We start from the raw sequence: 22,270 nt of genomic DNA, 5'->3' as shown, positions 1-22,270 counted from the left end.
GCTGGCAATGCAGCCAAGGGGAGGTAGAGGGCAAGGAGGCCAGAGAGGTATAGGACTGGGGTGGCTGAGGGGCGAGAGAGGAAGTAGATGGCATAGGCGCCAGAGCAGTAGGAGGTGGTTAGCAGAGGAGCCAGAGAAGTGGTAGAAGGAATAGCAGAAGGAAGGAAGTTGATGAAGCGAGGGAGGCATCTATCAAATAGTAGGAGATTGGGCTGAGGGCCCTGGACCATGACGGTGCTATTTAGTGATAACTCTGAAGGACGGCAAGGAGGCCAAGAGGACCTCCCCCGGGTGCCACCATTAAAGGGAGAAGAGAAGGAAGGTGAGAGAAGTGTGACCATATAAAGGGTCCATAGGTCGGGAGAAGGAACAGCAAAGAGGTTGTCAGTGAGAGCCTGTCTGGAGAAAGCCCTGACATGGATGTCAGCGATAGGAAGGCCTGGATTGGGGACCAGGGTGTCCTTGAGCTTCTTCCATCCAGTCTGAGTGAGAAGAGTAGGATAGGAGATATAAAAGCAGTTAGAGAAGAGCACCATAGTGGGTGTAGTAGAGGAAACGGAAAGGGCAGGTGAGAGGAGGAGAAGAGAAGGACACGCTGCACAGACCTACGCCGCACATGGAGCAAAAGGAGGGGATTCGGAAAGGGTGGGTAAACGGGGGGGGGACAACGGGCAACGGAGCGGAAACAAATAAACAAGGGCAGCAACAGGCAGTGAGTGAAAACGGCACTGGGAGCCTACCAGGCTTCACTCAACCAAAGAGGAAAAGGCCTGGAGAACAATAGTAGTGATCATAGAGTAGGCGGGGGCCTAGAGAAGAGGAGAAAGGTCTAGACCGGTGGTCCAATGAAATGAATAGGTGCGCCTTCCTGGAAAGACTAATCTACAACGCAAGGGCATGCCCCCAGAGGTTTCAGAAAATATGGGCAAAGTGGGAAGAATAAGCATTGAAACCAGGCAATTGGAGAGCCCGGACATACCAAGCGGACACCCTGTGTGTCGAACAACTCTTGTGCTCCTATTGTGATACTTATTGTCAAATGTTATTCTATGTGCTGCAATCTCGCTGATAGGACTCCTAATGCTAATGTGTACTCGTGCTGTTTTCTTGTTCGATGAAACCTAATAAAAAGAGTTAAAAAAAAAAAGAAATGATAAAGCTTGGCTTCCCTTCCCCACGTTTTCAGCACGGGACAAGGCGACACACTCGAATTTAGCACAGTCTCTGGCTTCTCCAGCACGAGGATGCAGTTAAAATCTCAGTATCGGGGCCTTCTGTTCCAAAGTCTGTCAGTTAAAGTCTCTTACTTCAGAGGGCTTGATGCGACAAAGAAACATTCAAAAGTTCCTTTTTCCTCAGGATTCTTATGTACAACTTCTTGGGTGATTATTATTATTATTTTTTTTTATTCACCAGGGGTCCCCCTCCGCTGGGCTCAGACCCACTTTACCACAAAGCTTTGAATTGATCTCCCTACGACAGGCTTGGACCAACTTTCTCTACTTTTCCAAGCTTTCTTTACTTTCAGAAATCGAAGACTTTCGACTGTGCCCAGGATTTTGCTGAAACTGTCATAGGACCACTTCAATTCACAATTACTCGCTCTCTTCTTGACATCACTTTCACTTTGCCAATCCTCAGCTGGATACTTTACAGAGACTTTCGACTGCTCCCCCCCCCCCCCGACCCCTCACGGGGTGCTGGTCCACTCTGTCATGGCGTAGTGTAGCTTGCTTTAAGAGTTCAATCACTCATCAGCCGTTCAACTTTACTTGCATACTTCATCACACACGTTTTAACATTTTCCGTTCCAGCGCTCGCGATACAATGTTGCTGCTTGCAACCATGGCTTCAACATAGACCAGCCTCCCCAACTGTGTTGATTTCACTGACGCTGCTTTGTTCTTGGAGCCAAGGACAGTACCACGGCAGCTGGTGCTTCTTCCGACCTTGGTTACTTACGTGGGAGGGCCCCGGGTACCTCCGACACACAATGCAGGATTCTTCAGCCTGGTTCCCTGGTCTTACGCTTTCTATTCTCGTGGTTTCATGAAAGTAATGATTCCTTGTCTTAAAGATAAAGGGAAGTTCCCTCCTTGCGATCCACTTCTGTTTTGCTGTCTTTCTTCTTTCGTTAAACTGCCATCTTGGAACTGCTGTTTCCTCGTGTGCCTTGCCTCGCTCAGTGTGCTCTCATGCTCCACCTTTTATCTTTGTTGGGAAGCTTAATGGAGGTCAGGTGCGTGTAATGGCCTGAACATTGTATTGGGACACATCACGTATACAGCTCAGGTGTTAGTCTGTTTTCCCTCATTGCGGGCTATCCGCGTGAAAGTGTTCATATTGTAAAGGGGCGCAGGGGTAGAGTTCCTAAATAACCTACTTGGTAGGATGGGGTAAAGGTGTTACAGGGAAGGGGATACCAACTCTCTCTATCCTGTGTCTCCTTCCCCGAAGACCCCTCGCCCAGGTGATCCTCCCGCTCTGGTCCACCCCAAGGAACAGTATCCCAAAGCGATGGCCATGTCCTGGTGTGATGCTGGAAATGCATTGGAGACAGGGCCTCTGTGTCCTTGTCCTGTACTCACTTGTCATGTGTGTTCTGTGTTGTTTACTGCACAGGAGTCCAGTTGGGACTGCTGACAGTGCAGCTCTACCTCTTTTTGGTCATGGTGAACAGAGACCCTTGGGATACCCTTATGGCACCCAAAGCTGGGGGTACAACCCTGTACCCCTAGTGTATGTTTTAGGCACCTGTGTGTTGCCCACAGAGCAGGGTATGGGTTGGTGGCAGCTCCATGCTGAATTTGACAGGTGCTCTGAGTATCCTCCATTTTTTGGATACCCAGGGCCTGCTATAGGAATCGGTGGATTCCTGATAGAAGGCAAAATGGCCCCTGTGGCCTCTTGGTTTCTATTACATGTTACCTTGTTTTTCCAAAGACCTGACTCTGTTCCTTCCCCTGACTGGCTGTTGGGGGGAAGAACCATATATGGTATGGTTGGAAAGTCCAGGCCAGACTGGCTGGAGCCTTCCCAGTGACTGTATGTTGTGGGTACACCCTTGGGGTGGGACCTGTGTGACCAATATGCGTTCCACGTTATGGATGTCTGGTTTCTGTGTGTGTGACACAATGAATGAGACAGCCCTGCCCGAAACTGACATGAATGCAGTGTGGTGTGCTGAAAGGCTGGGTGCTTGCCCCAATCCACATTCTTTGTTATGGGTGTCTGGGTGGAAGTAAATGACCTGAATGCACTGTGGGCATGATTGGCTGTCTGCCTGCATGAATGCCCTTCTGTCTGATTGGCTGACTGAGCTTGGCTCAGCAGTATGAATGAGGGACAGATGTGTATATCTGGAGACCTCTCACTTCCCAATTTGTTCAGGAGCTGAAGTTGAAACTTGAAGATGTTTATCCTTGAAGTCCATCTGGAATAAGAATTGCTGCTGCTTTCCTTCGACTCAATCTAAAAGCTGTTGAGTCTGTCGAGGACTGATCCAAGAGAGGACCCGGCTTGGAGACCTCTCTCTGAGCTACGAGGGAACCTCGTGCAAAAGCTGAACTTCATCAAGGTACCCTGGAAGCCAGTCCCAAAGGCTGTGGACTGAAGAAAGGGTTTACCGAGAATCTCGAAGTAAAGCACCCGGAAATCGAAGTCCATTGCCGTCGACCGGGTTATGCAGGATTTCCGTGACCGCTGGAAGCCAGTTTAGTCGTGTTGCCCAGAAGCGGGGACAGCTTGACGCTGTGCTGCTTGATGACCTTATTTTTCTATAAAGAACTGTGTTAGCAGATAACATAGTTTGTGGACATTCCTTTGTGGGGACTTGGGGCCTACACTGTACTTAAGAACCAGCTTGCATCACCCCATGAGAACTTGAGCCTTGGTTGCTCGTCCATTGCTACCGCAATAGAGAACTTTGGCTGAGGTGCTCTGTGCTTCTACTCTGCCGTATACAGGGCAGGAGTACAGATAACCCCCCTCCAGTCTTTACACCCGGCCACCTGGATGACAGATCCCCAGGGACTAGTGGGTGAGACACCTTCTGATTTCTCACAAGACACACAGAAAACAAAGTACGGCTACCCGGGAGAGGGACAGTCTAATGGATGTGTGGAGACAGCGCAGGGTGAGATTCGCATTGAAATGGAAGTTAGCGCGAGCTAGGGCAGTTTAGTAGGACACAGTAATGGCTACATCCCCCACCCGCATCTGTCTTAACTTGCGGTTGCTGCTGGTGGACAGCTGCGCTGCATGCTCGCACTCTGCGTTCCGACCCCTTCATCGCCATACACCTGCGTCTCTCAACACTGCAGCCGTGTCAGCCTTGTCCTGCAAGGGCTTTGCCTCAGAGGGTCCAATCCTCGGTTCTTAAAGGAGCCTATACATGGAGCATAGTGCAACATGCTACGTATCGACGGACAACATCTCCTGCTGTCCTGCGTCGCACAACACCACAATCTTGTCCTGCGAGGGCTTTGCCGCAGAGGGTCCAATACTCGGTTTGTAAAGGATCCGATGCATGGAGGGTAGTGGAATGTGCTACATATCGATGGGCAGAGTCTCCTGTGGTCTTGCCTCGCACCACACTGCGGCCTTGTCCTGCAAGGCTTTCATTTAAGAACAATCTAGGCAAACGTCATTTCTATGTACAAAAAAGGGCATGCTAATAGATTAACAGCCAGAGACATACTGCAACAAAACGGGATTACTATCTTGTAACCTTATTTAAGGGGCTCATGAACCAGGAATATTGCATTATGGTGGTTATCCTTAATGAAAATAAAGTATTTGGCAATGCTTTGTTGTTGCCATCTTATTTATGAGGTTATATATTTTAGGTTCTATGGTTCCATTTTCCATGCGAGTTTTACATGCTGAACTTCCGCAGTATCTTGGAAATCCTCAAGAGTCTCTCGATAGACTGCACAGTATGAAAACGGTCTGTGAAAAGGTAAGCAAATCGAATGTTTGCGATACATGTAAATGCCACGTAATTTGATGGATTTTGATTTCAGGACGCAAACTTGAGGGAAATCCGCTGCTAGACAATGAGGACCTGAGGTTGTTAGTATCCAGTTATAGAGCTTATCCTGGCCAGGATTTCATAACGCTGTCCACTTCTTTTCATACTTGATTTATACCTACCTACCGTCTGCCACGCTTTTTGTCGGAGCCTTATGGAATAGTACTTTTACCACCAGGAAATAGGCTGGCAGTATTGAGCTCAACTGCAAATGACTGAAGCAAGCAAACCTGGGTTTGCAGCACTTATGTTTCGATAGCTACCTAGGACCAAGATATATTAACTGAAAGTATTCTATTAGGTATTCCATGTTCTTAATACAATTAGTGCTAACTAAAGAAATGCTGTACATGATATTAGCCGTCAAGGTAGTTTTCTGTTATCTTTTTATTCAGTTTTATCACATGACGTCGCATTCCAACAAAAGCAGGTTGCACGTAAGTAATAGACACATTAAGATCAGGATGCAAGTAAAGAAGGTTTTTATTGGTGCAACTTAACCATAATGTCCCTTTAACAAAGTTTTTTCTGTGAATTGTATAGGTTTTTATGAGTGAAAACGTTTCATGATGTTACATCACTGTATTTAAGTTATTAATAATTCCTCTTTTAACTAGTATGAAAGAACTGTAAACCTCCTTTAACAAACATATTTTTTGCAACGCATACTGATGTGTGTTGTTATCAGCAGTGCATACTGGGGTTGCAAGTCATGCTTTGGGCATGAGGCTCGACCATGAACCCAGCCCAACCAAAACACCCCTGTTATCCACTGCACATAATGTGACTAATGGCCAGTCTCCACAATCCATGGGGCATGGGCTTTGGCCATGCCGCATTCCCCAATAGGCAAATCGGAGTAGACATTTGTCCTTGTCGAGGGCCAAGCCCACTGCCCAGGCAGCAAAGTTATATCGCAATTTGTTGTACTTACTTTTTGACAATTTCAAAAAAGTGAAACGCAGGACAGAATTGCAGAAGCATGCTTTCAGGTCCTTGCTGATGCTACTTGCGCAGGTTTGCTGCAATCCAGTCCAGCACTTAGGACTGTAGCTACGAGCAGAATGATTGTCCCCATTCAAACCTATCCCAATTTTGAAAAACGTTACCAAATAGCTGTTCCCTGGTGGCCATGCCTACTTTAACCCCATTGCCGGTCCCTCGTGGTCATGGCCAGTAGCCATATTGTCTGGGTCATGGCCTTTGGCCATGACCCAGATAATCTTGCCACTGCCCATGACCACAGGCTATACTATACCTCAGTCACCAAACGTATCTCACTATTTTTTGTACCTACATTCGACACTTAAAAACAAAAAAAAAAACACGCAGTCATTTGCAAAACCATGCTTTCAGGTCCTTGCCAATGCTCCTTACACGAGTTTGCTGAAAATTCGTCCATGTTTTAATTTTTGAAGTGTGTCAGTGAACGTACATAAAACAAAATCCAGGTTTGTTTCTATAATCTCTCTGAAAATCTTTGTGCAGATTCGTCAACCAGCAACAAAGTTATATGCCATCTAAAAATGTTGAGCCCCCCCCCCCTCTCATTTTGCTCCCTCTTGAAAAAATCCAACCAAACCTTGCACAAACATTCAAGTCTGGGTCTAAAATCTATTTGCAAAGATTTGTGCAGATTCGTCAAACAGCACCAAATTTATAAGCCTTTCAAATATTTTGGGACCCCAGTCTAATTTTGCCCCCTCTTGGCAAAACTGCACCAAACTCAGGGTCAGGTTTAAAATGATATTGCAAACTTGCATGCAGTTTTGAGTGGCGCCAAAGTTATAAGCCATCCAAATACTGCTTTTCACCGACCCTGTAATGAAGAAATATGCATGGATGTCCCTCAACATCTGAGCTGTTCGCGAACATCACCGGAAGGTCCCTGAACATCTGAGATGTTTGCGGACTTCGGAGAAGCAAACACACCAGATTTGTGGCTTTTATGGCCATTTCAAATCCTCATCACCCCTTACCTCCCCAGAGATTGTTTAATTTGTTTGACAAATGCAATGTTGTGTTTTTTAATCTGTTTTTTCCGCAGTCTCCGCGCACTACCGGCGCTGTTTGTGAATCCAACATGGCATCCGTTTCAAAAGTTTTGACGCACCTCATGTTTTTAATTGACCAATCATTGAGCACGTATGATGTCCGCGAACATCACGCTGCTCTCTGATTGGTCCAGAGGCGTCCATGGACTCCGAATCAGGAAATGAGTTTGCGAATCGGATCCAGATATCACTAATTTCTTTTTCTACCTACTTATTGTCAAAAAAATATTTAAACTATTGGACGGATTGACACCAAATTTACAAAAGGCCGCTTTCAGGACCAAGCCGCCGCTCCTGGTGCAAATATGGTAAAAAATCTGTACAGCGGTTTGGGCTGTAGACATTAGCACTTTTTTTCCATTGTGTCTGAGGATTTCCACACATTTTGGGACCCCCCTATAAAATCCCCCGGCCCCCTGTACAAAACTGCACCAAACTTCAAAAAATCATTCTGAGGGCGCCATATACTTTTTTTTTACAGAATTTGGTGAGGATTCGTCCAGGCAGGGGGCAGAGGAGGGGGAGTTATTAGCCACCCAAAAAAGTGCCCTTTCTAGGAGTTGAGCAACTTAACCATAACTACAGGGCCGCTACCGCAGGCCCTGTAAAATGTATATCGGAAAGACAGTGAGGATCCACGGACACCATGAATAACACTCTGACCCAGCATCAGTAGTGAAAAAGATACATTTCCAGAAACCAGCTAGTAGCAAAAAAAGTATCGTTGTTAAAAAAATCATGCCCAGTCTGAGGGACATAGCAGCATGATGCTTTTCGCAACAATCTTGTTGCTTGTTCATATGATGACACCCAGGTGACAAAGTGCTAGTTTTTAAGGAAACTAACACTTTGACATTCAAGAGTCCGTTCTCTGTTTCCATGATACACTTTTGTTAACATTCATCCTGAGATGCTGCATCCTGTCAGCCATATTAGAGCAGGTTGTGCTCATACGTGGGTACCCAGCATAGCTTAGTGCTGTCTTGCAGTTGTAATTATGCAACAATGATGGATTACATTCAAATATGTATTGTGACTGTGCGGATACGAATAAGTATTACACCCATACTTCGAGTGGATTGTGTCCTTAGATGTATTCCATCCAGCTTTAGCTGCTTCGGAAAAAGAATTCTTGGCAGACGGCCCTGTGCGTCCATGTCATCGAGTCGATGGTCCCTCGAAGGCCTCCGTCATCGGGTGTATAAGTAGCACGCGCGGCGCCCGTTGGCCTCAGTCCCGTTTTTCCGCAGTATACGTTGCTTCAGAGATTCGGCGCGCCTCGGGTTCTGTAGAAGAATAGTAAATAACCAAATATGTCCTCATCATCGACACCAACCACGACCCCGAGACCGGGTTTCAAAAAGTGCAAGTCGTGCGCTTCAAAAATGTCGATTACAGACCCGCACCGAGAGTGTTTGTGGTGCCTCGGAGAAGGCCACGACATGGAGGCCTGTACGAAGTGTCAGATGATGACGGGGAAGGCCTTGCAAGAGAGGAGGGGAAAACTACAGGTAGGTCATAAATCTGACCATAAAGCCTCGAGCGGCGAGTCGAGGGCCCGTGAGGAGAAATCTCCTTGACGCGAAAGGCATCGATCTAGATCCCGAAGCGATTCCCATCACTCGTTGTCTTCGACAAAAAAAACGAAGAAACAACGCCACAGGTCCCCCTCCATCTCGTCCTCTGACAAATCCCCAAAAAGGATGAAATGTCGTACTAAACATTCATCATCTGAAGAATGGGAAGCATTCAGGGTCAAAATGATGGAGGTATTCGAGAAAGCGAAGCCTCGGTCCGCGCCTTCCTTGGAAGCCGACCGGGAGCATCATCACTCTGACACTCGAGCCCGGGTGATCAAAAGAGGAAGGATAGAGAACCTTCCAGGACGCCGAGCGAGAAAAGCCGCTTGAGTCGAGTCGACCGCTCGAGGTCACCGAACCCATCAGAGACCGAACACACCTCAAAGGGCAATTCTTCGAAGAGCACCTCAACGCCCTTGAAGTCGGCGCCGTCGAAGACGGGTATTATGCCGACACCATCAACGCCTCTGTTGACGTCGACCCTGAAGCCCTCGACGCCAAAACCTCCAGTTCGACAAAATCAGCCAGAACAAGGGAAAGAGAAGGCTACAAGACCTGTAATGCCTTCAGGACCCATTAATACTCCTCCTCGACCTCTCCCAGAAAAGGTTTTAAAAACCTCTTCCTTGGAAGGAGTTTTTCAAGTCCCTGACCTCAATTTTTGAGGAACAGGAGAAATCTGATGAGGAGCATGTACCTTTTGGGCTAGAATATGGCACCCAAGTGTCCCAGAAGGCCTGATTTCAGAAGAAAGCAGGATGAGGGATTTGGTTGAATCACTGCACAATGCGAGTGGTATTTATACATCTCCTGAAAATGACTTTGGTAGACCAGAACCAGGAGAACATGCCAGTCCGTCATACCGTCAGCTAATGACAAAGGTAATAGATTTAGGATGGGCCAGACTTCCAGACCAATTTATCCAAGATGATCTAACAGACATATTGGATCATGGTCCTACTGAAGACCCAATACTACCTTTTCACGTAGCCTTGCAAAATAGGGTGGCCAAAAATTGGGAGACTCCGGATTCTATTCCACCAGTGAATAAATCCCTTGCCTCAAAATACCGCCCTGCCAGTAGCGACCCCCGGCTATCTGTCTAAACATCCCACTCCGGAGAGTTTGGTCATACAGGCAGCCACAGCTTCTAACAAACTAGCGTTCCCTTCTATCCCTCCGGACAGGGACGATAAGCGTGTGGATGGCTGGGCACAGAAGGTATTTTCAGCTGGGAGTATGGCGTTAAAATCGGCCCACTCCACATGTGCCTTGGCAAGGTTTTCGTACACTCTGTGGGAGTGCATTGCGATGGCGCCGGAGCACATACTCGGCTGGGACGAGAGGGAAGGATTCCTAGCAATAGTTAGAGATGGAAAGGAGGCTATGCAGGAATCCCTTGAATCTGGATTGGACACTGTAGATAGTGTGAGCAGGTCCATGGGCACTAGCACGGTAATGCGCAGATTTACATGGTTACGGAAGTCGGGTTTCGCACTAGATGTGCAGAACCGTCTCCTGAATATGTCCTTTGACGGGTCTCACCTTTTGGGCAGCAAGGCTGACGAGAGCCTTGAGAGGTTGTAGACCTCAAAAGCAGCTGCCAAGTCTTTGGGAGCTGCCATCAGGCAACCTCAGCATTTTCGTGCACCTGGTCAATCTTGGAGGAGACGATACGTTTGTTACTACTCCTCATATGGAAAGACGAGAGGAATGGCCAGTCAAAGGGTCCAGAGAAAGGCCACTTGCGGTGAACGAGGAAAATGAGCAAAGCCAGCACCAGCAACCGCCTCAAAACCACTTTGAGGACTTGCATCACAAGACACCTGTAGGAGGCAGGCTGTCACAGCATCTGCAAGAATGGCGAGCCATTACTTCAGATGTTTGGGCTCTAGAAATAATAGCCCAAGGTTACTGCCTTCCTTTTCTAACGCAACCTCAATGCAATCCACCATGGAGACACCCTTTGAAGTATTCAGACCCGCTCCTACGGCAGGAAGTTTTAACCCTGCTGGAGAAAGGTGCTATAGAACCGGTACCTGCAGCGGAGAGGAACAAGGGATGCTACTCCCCGTATTTTTTGATCCCAAAAAAGGACAGAGGACTGAGACCCATCCTGGACTGGACTTAAGAAACTTGAACAAGTTCCTCGGGAAGGACAAGTTCAAGATGGTTACTCTTTCTCAGATCCTTCAGGCCCTCCAACTCCAGGATTGGTTGGTGTCATTGGACCTCCAGGATGCTTATTTTCATGTGCCGATTCATCGCAAGGACAGAAAATACCTGAGGTTCGCAGTTGGCGACTCACACTATCAGTTTCGAGTCCTGCTATTCGGATTGACCTCCGCCCCGAGGGTCTTCACCAAACTGATGGTAGTAGTGGCAGCGCTCCTCAGGAGAGGGGGGGATTCATGTCTACCCCTACCTGGACGATTGGCTGATCAGAGCACCTTCTACCGAACAGGCACTAGATCACCTGAAAGTCACCTGCCACTTCCTCCACAGACTGGTCTTCTCCCTAAATTTCAAGAAGTCACAAATGACACCTTCTCAACGGCTCCAATATATAGGAGCAGTATTAGACACATCCCTGGGAAAGAGCTTGCCTCCCAGGTTGAGGGCTCAAGACATTCTTCAGATGGTTTCCAATTTCCAAAATGCCCAAAATCTTCAGGCCTACGACTTCTTAAGGTTGCTCGGCCTCATGGCATCCTGCATTTTCCTAGTGCCAGAGTCACGTCTGAGAATGAGATCCCTTCAGTGGGCTCTAAAGACTCAGTGGTTCCAGTTCTCAGGTCGAATGACAGATCTTCTCCAAATTCCGAACAAGGTTCGTCAGGATCTTCTATGGTGGACTTGTTCAGAGAATATCCTGAAGGGAGAACTTTTTTGGCAAACCTGGCCAGAGATCACAGTAGTGACGGACGCCTCACTCCAAGGGTGGGGAGCTCATGCCAACGATCTGACAATCAGCGGTCGTTGGTCTCCATCGGAGTCAAAACTACACATCAACCTTCTGGAGCTGAGAGCAATCAGACTAGCGCTGAAAGCTTTCCTGCCATCTGTCAGGGGAAAAAATGTCCTGATAATGACGGACAACAAAGTGGCCATGCATTATCTAAATTAAAGAGGAGGTGTAGGGTCACTACCTCTGTGCAGAGAGGCAATGCAGCTCTGGTATTGGGCAATCCAGGAAGGAATCTCTGTAACGGCAGTTCACCTAGCCGTGGAAGAGAATATGATGGCAGATGCTCTGAGCAGGCAGAGCACGGTGTCCCACGAATGGGAACTGGCTCAGGAAGTCGTTCAAGAGATCTTTGCCCTTTGGGGAATCCCTCAAGTGGACCTATTTGCGATCGGAATCAACCGGAAGTGCAAAAGTTATTGCTCAAGGGAATTTCCCCCGAGAGGAGCCCTGGGGGATGCGTTCGTGGTGGAGTGGAATTTCCCACTATTGTACGCGTTCCCTCCGATTCCTGTCATTCCTCAGGTCATCAGGAGACTGAGACGCTTCAGAAACCACATGATCCTAATTGCCCCTGATTGGGCCAGGAGAACGTAGTACCCGGACCTTCTAGACATGTCCATCTGTCCTCCAATACGTCTTCCTCAGAGAGAGAACCTTCACTTACAAATGAAGGGTCGGGTTCTCCATCCAGAGGTCAAAACGCTCAACCTTCACGCTTGGTATCTGAAAGGCTGAGATACAAAGATTGGAACCTTCCAGATGACGTCATGGAGGTGTTGCTTTCGGCAAGAAGGCCAGCAGCAAAGTTTCTATACCGTTGCCGTTGGAAAATGTTTTGCAGCTGGTGCAGGGAAAAGAATGTCGACCCTTTTCTGTGTTCTATTCCGGAAGTACTGTCCTTCCTCCAAACCCTGGCACATAGAGGTCTAAATGTTGGAACCATTAAAGGTTATCTTGCGGCGCTTTCCATCTTAAAGCGCTCGTCCGAGGAATGCTCCTATTTCAAAATTCCTCTGATAGTGCAATTCTTAAAAGGACTCACTAATGTGTTTCCTCCTTATCCATTTCAAGTGCCAATTTGGGATCTCAATCTGGTACTAAAATTCTTAATGTGTGCTCCTTTTGAGCCTTTGCACACTTGTCCATTAAGATTACTGACATGGAAAAATGCTTTCCTAGTTGCTTTAACATTTGCAAGAAGAGTGAGCAAATTGCAGGCACTGTCTTCTGGGCCACCCTATACTGTGTTCTATAAGGACTGAGTTGTGTTGAAGGTTTAACCCTCATTTTTGCCAAAAGTGGTATCTGATTTTCATTTAAGTCAGATAATTGTTTTACCTGCATTCTATCCTCCACCTCATCTTAGTAAGGAGGAGGAAAGGTTACACAGGTTGGATTAGAAAAGAGCTTTAAGCTTTTACATTTCTAGGCTTTCTAAGCTTAGAGTGGAGTATTGGCTACACAGGAAAAAGATTGGGTCAGTCATTGACAAAACAAACAATAGCACGCTGGATTGTGCTTTGTATTTCAGAATGCTACAGATTAGCACAAAAAGACCCACCAGAAGGTTTAAGGGCTCATTCCACCAGAGGCATCGCCTCTTTGACGGCCCTACAAAGAGGTGTTCCTATAAGGTCCATTTGTGAAGCAGCAACTTGGTCCTCGCTGCATACTTTTTCAAAATTCTATAGCCTGGATGCTTCCCAGTCTAAGGAGCTGAATTTTGGTAAAGCAATACTATATTCAGCCATCTAGGGGTATCAAAAAATCTAACCCCTCCTCCAGAGAAATTGTCCATACTGCTTTGGGAGTCCATCTAAGATGAGGAATACGTTGGAGGACACAATCCACTCGAAGAACAAGTTACTTACCAACTGGTAACGTTCTTTTGATTGGATGTTCCTCCAACGTATTCCTCATCGCCCTCCCAACCTACCCCTCTGTAGATTTTTCCGGGTTATTGCCACTCTAACTCTCGCAAGGCAAATACCTGTCTGCCGGCACAGTATACACAATGAGAAACCAATAAGAAGGTGGGGAAAAACAGAACTGAGGCCAACGGGCACCGCACATGCTACTTATACACCTGATGCCGTCACCCGCGACGGAGGCCTTCGAGGGATCATCGACTCAACGACATCGGCACCCTCTGCCGAGAAAATTGTTTCCGAAGCAGCTAATAAAACTAGATGGAATACATCTAAGATGAGGAATACGTTGGAGGAACATCCAATCGAAAGAACGTTACCAGTTGGTAAGTAACTTGTTCTTCTAGGTTATTTAAGGGTAAAATAGCCTATACAGTCTAAAGCCACACATCCATTTGTCAAAATCGGGTGCATTAATACTGAACAAACTCTGTTCTTGAGTAGATTTTAAAGAATGCAAAACTTATTGCAATGGTTCCACATATGGGCACATCCTACTGAAGTAAAATAAAATACACAATGCCAGAATACTACCATGACCCGGGTCTCAGATCCACATATGATGTACACGTTGTTGCAATCTAACATGACACTAACGCACACTGTGTGAAGTGCTGTGCAAATGTTAATATTGTCATACTCTGAATAAAGTGCATGGAAATTGACATAATGAGTATAAAGTGCAGAAATGCTACTAAGAAGTCCAAACAAGGTTGGGACTTAATAAAGTGCCAAGTGCTATACATATTATTGCATGCATGTTCTTGAAAAAGCATTGTACAAAAAGATAAAATCTATAAAAACAATTACATACACATTTAGCTCAGATAGCATTGATAAGGCATTATAGACATCCAAAGTTCGAAGTGCTGTGTAAATCCACAAAGGTGGAACAGAATTCCAAAATGTAACAGAAGTAAAATGCCAAAAATATACACAGGCTCCTAAATTCTAAAACTGATAGATATATTTACGAAATATGAAGATATGTGCATTGTATTGGAGGCCTTGGCACCCAATGTGGGCATACCTACTCAATCCATTATCTAATATGTTATGAGCACACAATGAATGCCTCATAATCCCACAAATATGACATCACTTAAAGGTCTGCCCCCCAAAAACAAACATAATAATCAGTAAAATCCTAAAACATTAGGATGTAAAAACAAACCAGTGTGTCCATCAAAATACCATAACATTCTTACATAAAATACTAAGAAGATTCTCATGAAAAGCGCAGCCAGTTGTGTTATACATAACTTCTGTTTTACAATATCCCCACAAATGCCATGCCCATTAGCTAATATTTAATTTCTCATAGTGCGAACTGCTAAATTTCATATAATCAGTAGAGGGGGAAAGAAGACTAGGAGACCCAAAGAGGAATCTGGAATAACCATGAAAGGCAATCACCATGTCGCTCAAATATGTACACAGAAAACCAGAAACGGACGAAAGCAAGAAGAGGAGAGACGGAGAAGAGGACAAAGGGAGGAGGGATAGAGGAAAGAGGAGGGTTTTAAAATTGCTAAACTGAAACACTCCTAATCGGTTGGATGTTGAACCATCTAAGGGACCCGGGGAGTGAATTCTGCCCAACAATGTATGTGCCTAAAGAAGTGTGTAACTCCTCATTCACATTATGTCCCACCGGGTTCTGTGTTTTGAAGTCAAAGGTTACTGAGGTTCCTGTTGGCGTAAGAGCCATTCCCTATAGCCACCTCTAGGTCCTATTTCTATTTTGTGGAGACCAAAAAATCCAAAGCCAACCAATTTTCCTTTATATGCCTCATTGAAATGTTTTGGCATGGGTAATGTTTTGCCATGGGGTGTGCAGTGTGAAGGTTTTGGATGGCCCTCGGAGGTTGTAACATGCACACTTTTATTTTTTACTTGGTGCTCCCTGTATACCACTTACTGAAAGGGGAACATCAGAACATACACTACAAAATCAGTGTTGCATGTGATTTTAGTGGAGATTTTTACTGAGTGTCCCAATATCTGATGTCGATAGGTGGTACAATTGGTAGCACATTTGCAAACTTTGAATCTGGTGCACTTAGAAAAACATTTATTGATTCTGTGAGCCAACAACTGGGGTCTGTTCCTTCTCCCCATTTCATGAAGCTCAAAACCAAATTGTCTTTAAAGGAAGAGGATCTGCAAAATCTGACATCCGGGCAGTTACCAAGTATGGAATTAAGATCTTTATCCACTTTAAGAAGTTTCCAATAATTTTGTAAAACTGCTTTGATAAGCTGTGCATACATGCCAAAAGTGAGAATCAGTCTGCTAGTGTCTCATGCAGATTTCTCATGCCTAGTGCTTTGGACATCCAACAAAAGCATTTCACTACTACTGGTTTAATATATGATCTTTCGATATGCTTGTTGTTGGAAGCCGCAAGCAGTTATGTTGCTCTCCTTATCAAATGTCTCAACGGAGGAGCAATTTCTACATAGTTTCAATAGTGTCCCACCAATGTTATAATCGGTCTCCCCGGAGGTCTGCTAGTACTCTTATGCAGTTACATATATGATGTTTTGCCTAACATTCATTGAAGTGATGACAGAAATTGTATTGTACCCTTTTCTTTTATGTTACTGTGAGGGAAAGATGTATTTGGAAACCAGGTCAACTTATTTTAATTTTGTTTTCATTGGAAGGGACATTCTCCTTTTGGTTAGGGGAAGATGAGCCTTTTTCCAAACCATTTTTATTCTAATAAACATGGCAAATATTGAGAATACTTCAACTTTGTGTCTGCCTCTCATTGCTGACCCCCTCACATCCCTCAGTCCATTTGTTATTAGCAATTAATATTTCATATAGGTTCAAGATCCGCCCTTTCGATGCTGAAAGTGAAGAAAGAATATTTAAAAAACTGAATTTTCTCATTGCCTTGCTTTTCAGTTCTCTGTGGGATAGCCAGTGTCTAAATTGCATATAATGCAAAGGACTGCTTTCATCTAGCCTGAAGTCTTGTTTGCAGATCACAATGATTTCACTAGTCCTTCCTCTAACATGTGATTAGCAAATCCACACCTCTCAAAATTATTTTCCTTATATGCCAATGAGACGTGTGGGTTATTGTGAATTGGTTATCGCTGGCCCTGAAAGGCACGTTGACTTGTTGGGTATTGCAAATTTATCCCAAATCCTCAAGGGAAACACAACTGATGGTAGCCCATAGACTGTAAGCAGCCTGTCTTTTGGAGAGAGCCATATGGTATGTCTACGTGGGTTCCTCACTACATAATTATCCAGACCCACCCAGTAGCAACCAGAGACCACCCAGTCTCCCAGGACCTTTTGCTTGATTGTACCTTAATACAATGGGGCATGCCAATACTCCCTGACCTTATGTCAGGGAAAGAGTCTTGCATGCAACTCTGTGCATTGTTTCCTTCCAAATAAAATCATTTTTTCCAATACCTTATTGTGAATCTGGATTGGAGTGTTTGGAAAATATATAGTAATCAAGGTAGAAGGTTCATCTTAATCGAATATATTCAACCCACCCATGTAAGTATAAGCCACTCCAAGACTGTGTAGGTACCTTTTATTATAGATATCCTATTCAGAATATTGACCACATACAAATCAGATGCTCTAGAGGTTATACATATCCCCAAATATTTCAATTTGCCCAATGCTTTGGTAAAGGGAGCTGCTTGCTGTGTATCTCCTGGGCTTTCTCGTTCAAGTTTATATTAAGTACCTCTGATTTCTCTAGATTCATTCAAATCCAGACACGTTTGCAAATTCAGAAAGTATGACCTATAATATATCCAAGGAGTTTTTGGGATCTGTCGGATGCAACAGAATGTTGTCTGCAAAAGGCGATATTTTATGTTTCCCCATTGTATTCCTGCCCCTGAATAGCCCCATGACTTCTAATCAACTGGGCCAAGGATTCAACCCAAGAGGGCAAATAGCAAGTGTGAAAGAGGGCAAGCCTGTCCTGTGCTTCTCCCAAGTGTAAATGGTTCAGAATCACGCCCATTTGCCCACAAAGTCAGCGTGGAGTATTGTCATTATGGTGTCTTGGAACCAACCCTCTGTTCCTACTTTCTGCAGGACCTTCTATAGATATCTACACTCAACACAGCCGAATGCCTCCTCTGTAACATCGAGAGACAGTAGGATTGAGGGAGTAATCTTCTTTTCTGCTCCATCTTTACCAGAGCCACTGTGGGCCGTCTGTCTGGCCCCAATCAAAAGCCACTTTGGTCATCTGTAATCAATGCAGGCAGCAAGGGTCCAAGCCTATTGGCCAGTCCTTTTGCATAATTATTTGCCTCAATATTCAATAGAGGTTTGGGCATATAAGAGAAACACAACTTTGAAACCTTTCCTGGATTAGGAAAAACCTCTTCACCCATCGTTGGAGCTACCACTTTTTGTTTGATTATTTCATTGAATAGGTCAACAACAGCACTTTCTGCAATTTATTGTTGAAAAGGGAGCTACAACCATTAGTTTCTGGGATTCCCTAGTGTAAGAGATGTAGTTGCAACTACTACTTACTTTTTAATTATTGGGTGATTCAGCCTCTGTTTCTGTTCAAGAGACAGTGTTGGCAGATTAGCCCTTACTGGAAATGTATCTATAGCTTGAGGATTTCCATTCTTGTCTGTAATATTCTCGTAATGCTCCATTTTCTCACATTTATACCAGAGCTTTATTTAACACTTTTTATTGTTTTGCATATAATCAGAAATTAAAATCAGCACAAGATAAAAGAAAAACATTATACTGAAGCACGGTTGGATGACATTGCCAGGTCCAAAGAAATAATTTACCACTGGGATTATTTTTAAAATAAAAACTTTCCAGACCATACGCGAAGAGTTCCAATCTGCAAGGATGCGGTCCCTTCACTCTATCCTCCCCCACCCACTTGCCCCAAATCTTCTCCCATTTCCCAGTGCAGCCCCTTGCATTATATATTCTTTTCTCCAGCATCATATAGCAGTCCATTTCAGCGACCCATTTCGCCAATCGTGGGCGGTCTGCTGTCCCCACTGTGCTTCAACAGTTTGTTTCATCAGTTAGACAGCCGTAGACACAAACATTTTCTCAGACCTAGTGAAGCCTGTTTCTCCCCACACCCCCAAAGCAGTGATCGTAGGTCCACAGCTATTACTAATCTGGAAACGGAGTGGACCTTATCCAGAATGTTTGCCAGAAGCAGCAAACATGTGGGCATTCCCAAATAATATGAAAAAATGTGCCCTCTACCCCCCCTCACCTGAGACATTCAGCGTGATCTGCCCGAACCCACTTGTATAAGGCAATGTGAGAATAATAATATACCCTTTGCAATATTGCAATACGTCGAGTTGTATCGGCCTCATACAAGCAGAGATATCAATTTCCTTAGGAAAGAGTAGGACCTTCACCCATTACTCTGGTTTCAATGGGCCAAGATCCCTCTCCCAATGTGTCTTGAGGTTAACCAAGTCCTTTGTGGGGAAGGCAGTAAGAATCTGGTAAAGGGTATTAATTACCTTCTTACTTATGCGATCCGGGAGAAGATTTCCTTCTATCCGGGAGCAGGCCGGCTCCTCACGAAGTGACTGAACCCAAGCTGATAGGGAATGTGAGAGTTGCAGGTAATGGTATGTTTCGGTCTCTGGGAAACCAACTTTGTCACGCAGGGAACAACGGCCCCTCTCTCACTGCATCCGCCACACCTCACATCTCTCCCAGACCCTAAGTGTACTTACCTTACCCACTGCCAGTTCATGGGCATTATTCCATAGAGACTGAGCAAGGGTAGCCCTGTCCCCCAACCCACATGATGATGGGAGTTCTTTAATATCTCCTAGACCCAAAGGGTCCCTACAGATTTGAGGAACAAGACCTGGGCACACTTTACGGCAATGCTTGCCTGATGACATTCAGTCAAAATATTGTAACCGTGGGAAACAGTCAGAAAAAAACACAATATTGTGGTAATCATTTCACCAATATACAAATTACCAACCAATTTCATTAATAAACATGATGGTTAACAGGATTTACAAAACATGTACATCATAATTTCATTAGCATTCTCTGTGAATGTGAGTGGTCATGGTAAATAGTTCCCTAATACAAATAGATATAATTGTCAAGAAGATAAGTCCCAAAGTAGCGTGTTGTGTGCGGTACGAAGCGTTTCCTGCTAAAGCTCCCTTCATCAGGTGGGGATATCTGTTTTTCTCAGCTGTAAGTAAAGATAATAGTATGTAAATAAAACTATAAGTCTAAAGGGTACTTCACGGCCTGTGAAGAGGGATGACTAACCTGTAGTTTCACAGAGAAACGTCAGTTAAGAGGGGGGGTATTTTCAGTATCGGGCGCTGCTGGTCGGATGTTGTTTCCCGTGCTGCTTGTTATCGCTACTAAGGACATGAACAAGGTGGAGCTGTTTTAAAGAGTGGATACATTATCAAACTCATTACGTAGTGTGGTCTAGCATGGGCTCGGTCGCTAAAGGGTAGCTCTGCGTCCCACGTCTAGACCACCATTTCTAGAGACTGGTATTGTAAGTGAGGGTAGATCAGGGTACATGAGCGTTACACTAACCTTGTGTATCAGGAAGCGTGCTTTGTGCTTTTGAACAATCTCGTCGGCCGTGTACCCTAACAGAGAGTGGAGACGTCTTAGGACTGGTTGAATAGGGAGAGCAATACTGAGGCAGAAGATGTTAGGAGATGACAATAGGCATCAAAGTTGATGCATAGGTCAGCATGCTCTTAAATTGGGAAAGCACTTATGAGCTGCATACTTTAACATGAGTGTCTGGATGTGGTGTCTGAATTGTGCTGTTGCATCAGATAAATAAAGCAAGTGCGTGTGGATAGGAACTTACTTGGTTTTGTGGAGGGATTTCTTATCCACGGGCTGTAGAGGTCTGGGGAAATCCGTCCCTTTGCGTTTGACGGTGTTGGTCTATGTTGTCTACGTTGTCAGGGCAACGCGCGTGCGTCCTGTTAAATGTAATATCAGGCGAGCGTTGTACTACAGATCCCCATGTTTGAGTGGCTCTGTGAATAGCGATGTATGTAACTGAAGAACGGAACTGCTGGATGTGAAAATGCAGGGTGGGTGTGATCCTGGTGATTGAAGTGGATAATTAAATCTGCAACTAGACTGGGGCAATTGTTGGTCACACAGTGGTTAAAGAACTTAAAATGTTTCCATATACACAGCAATATCTGAGATGAATAAACATGTGCACAATGTCGTGTCACTCCTTTTGATTGTCTCAGAGAATATCCTAAATATAACATTGTTGTGAGAAACAAAGTAATTGCTCAGAGGTAAGAAAATACAGAATGTAACAAGAATGGTTCTTCATTCATAAATGACAATTTAAATCCCAATCAACATTCATCCCACGTGGGGACATTGAGTCAAGACGATCAATCCAATAAATCTCTCTTTGTAACAGTAATCTAGTGATGTTTCCACCTCTCCGGGGTAAGCACACGTGTTCAAGGATGATAAATTGTATTTGGGCAATGGTGTGTCAGAATCGGCTGCAATGCTGTGCCACTGGTGATCTTTCTGATAATTGTCTGTTGGATTTATGCTCCGACCAGCGCGTTTTGGCTTTCCTAGAAGTCATGCCAACATAATAAAGGCCACAAGGGTATTTTATGCCATAAATTACATTTTTGGAGTCCCAGGTAGAAGTGTGGTGAAGGGCAATGTTGTAGCCTTTGTGGGGATGTGTAATGGTGTTACCTTAAATCACATTGTGACAATTATTGCAGTTGTTACTTGGTAAAGTACCTTTTTAAAGTTGTGAGCTTTGTCTTTTTTGTCTCAATTTCTGCCCTGATGAGGTGGTTGCGTATTGCTTTGCTTGCAGCTCTTGCAGTGTGCAAAGAGGGGTGGAGTTGGAAACAGTTGTGCTAGTATTGGATCAAGTGATTAGGTTTTCCAGTTATGTCTGATTTTCTTTATCTTGGAACTTTGCTGCCAGTATGTGGTCACATATACCAGGTTGTTTTTTGGTGTGCGGTTTTTGGTACTCGGGGCCCCTGTTCTTATAATATTCTTGGCTCTCTGTGCGCATTCTTGAACGGAATCTGGATTGTAGCCTCGGTTAAGGAATTTGTCTGTGAGCTGCTTTGCTTTATTGGAATAGTCTTGGTCATGTGCGATAATGCACCTGCACCTTAGGAATTGACTTAAAGGGATAATTTCAATGGTTCTTTTAGGGGGAAAGCTTATGGCATATAGCAAACTGTTCCTGTCTGTGGGTTTGGTATATATTGTGGTTTGGAGTTTTCCGAGTTTGATGTATATTAGTGCGTCTAGGAACTCAATAGATACTAGACTAAATGTATTGGTGAACTTGATTCTTGATGCATGCGAGTCCATGAATGTAAAGAATTGTGATAATTCTTCCTGTGAACCATTCCAGATGCCAAATAGGTCATATCTATATCTGAAAAGACATTTCAGGTATTTCTTCCATCTCTCGTTGTTGGTGATATGAGTTTCTTCTAAGTAGGCCATGTATGTATTGGCGTAACTCGGGCCTTTGCTGCTCCCATCGAAGTGCAAGAGGTCTGTACAAAGTAACTATGAATAACCATAAAGAAGGTATAACTGAGGTATTAGCTGCATCCTAGCGTTGGATGTGGTGGTGGAGATATCAGTTGAATGTGTGCAGTCAGGTGGGTGGATACCCAGACGGGGTT

The 22,270-nt window shown here is 44.8% G+C and overlaps 1 protein-coding gene across 1 annotated transcript in view; it reads left to right on the top strand.

The window, feature by feature from the left end:
- TRAPPC12 (trafficking protein particle complex subunit 12) overlaps positions 1-22,270 on the top strand; it is a 1,223,059-nt gene that overhangs the window by 791,232 nt on the left and 409,557 nt on the right. The window contains exon 6 of the mRNA XM_069606031.1: positions 4,848-4,960. Coding sequence (XP_069462132.1) covers positions 4,848-4,960 — 113 coding nt within the window. The remainder of the gene's footprint in view (positions 1-4,847; positions 4,961-22,270) is intronic.

The sequence above is a fragment of the Ambystoma mexicanum genome, chromosome 4p (assembly GCF_040938575.1).
Source record: "Ambystoma mexicanum isolate Mex_15411 chromosome 4p, UKY_AmexF1_1, whole genome shotgun sequence".
NCBI classification, from domain to species: domain Eukaryota; kingdom Metazoa; phylum Chordata; class Amphibia; order Caudata; family Ambystomatidae; genus Ambystoma; species Ambystoma mexicanum.
The sequence above is the reverse complement of the archived record's forward strand: the minus strand, read 5'-3'. Positions and strand labels throughout refer to the sequence as shown.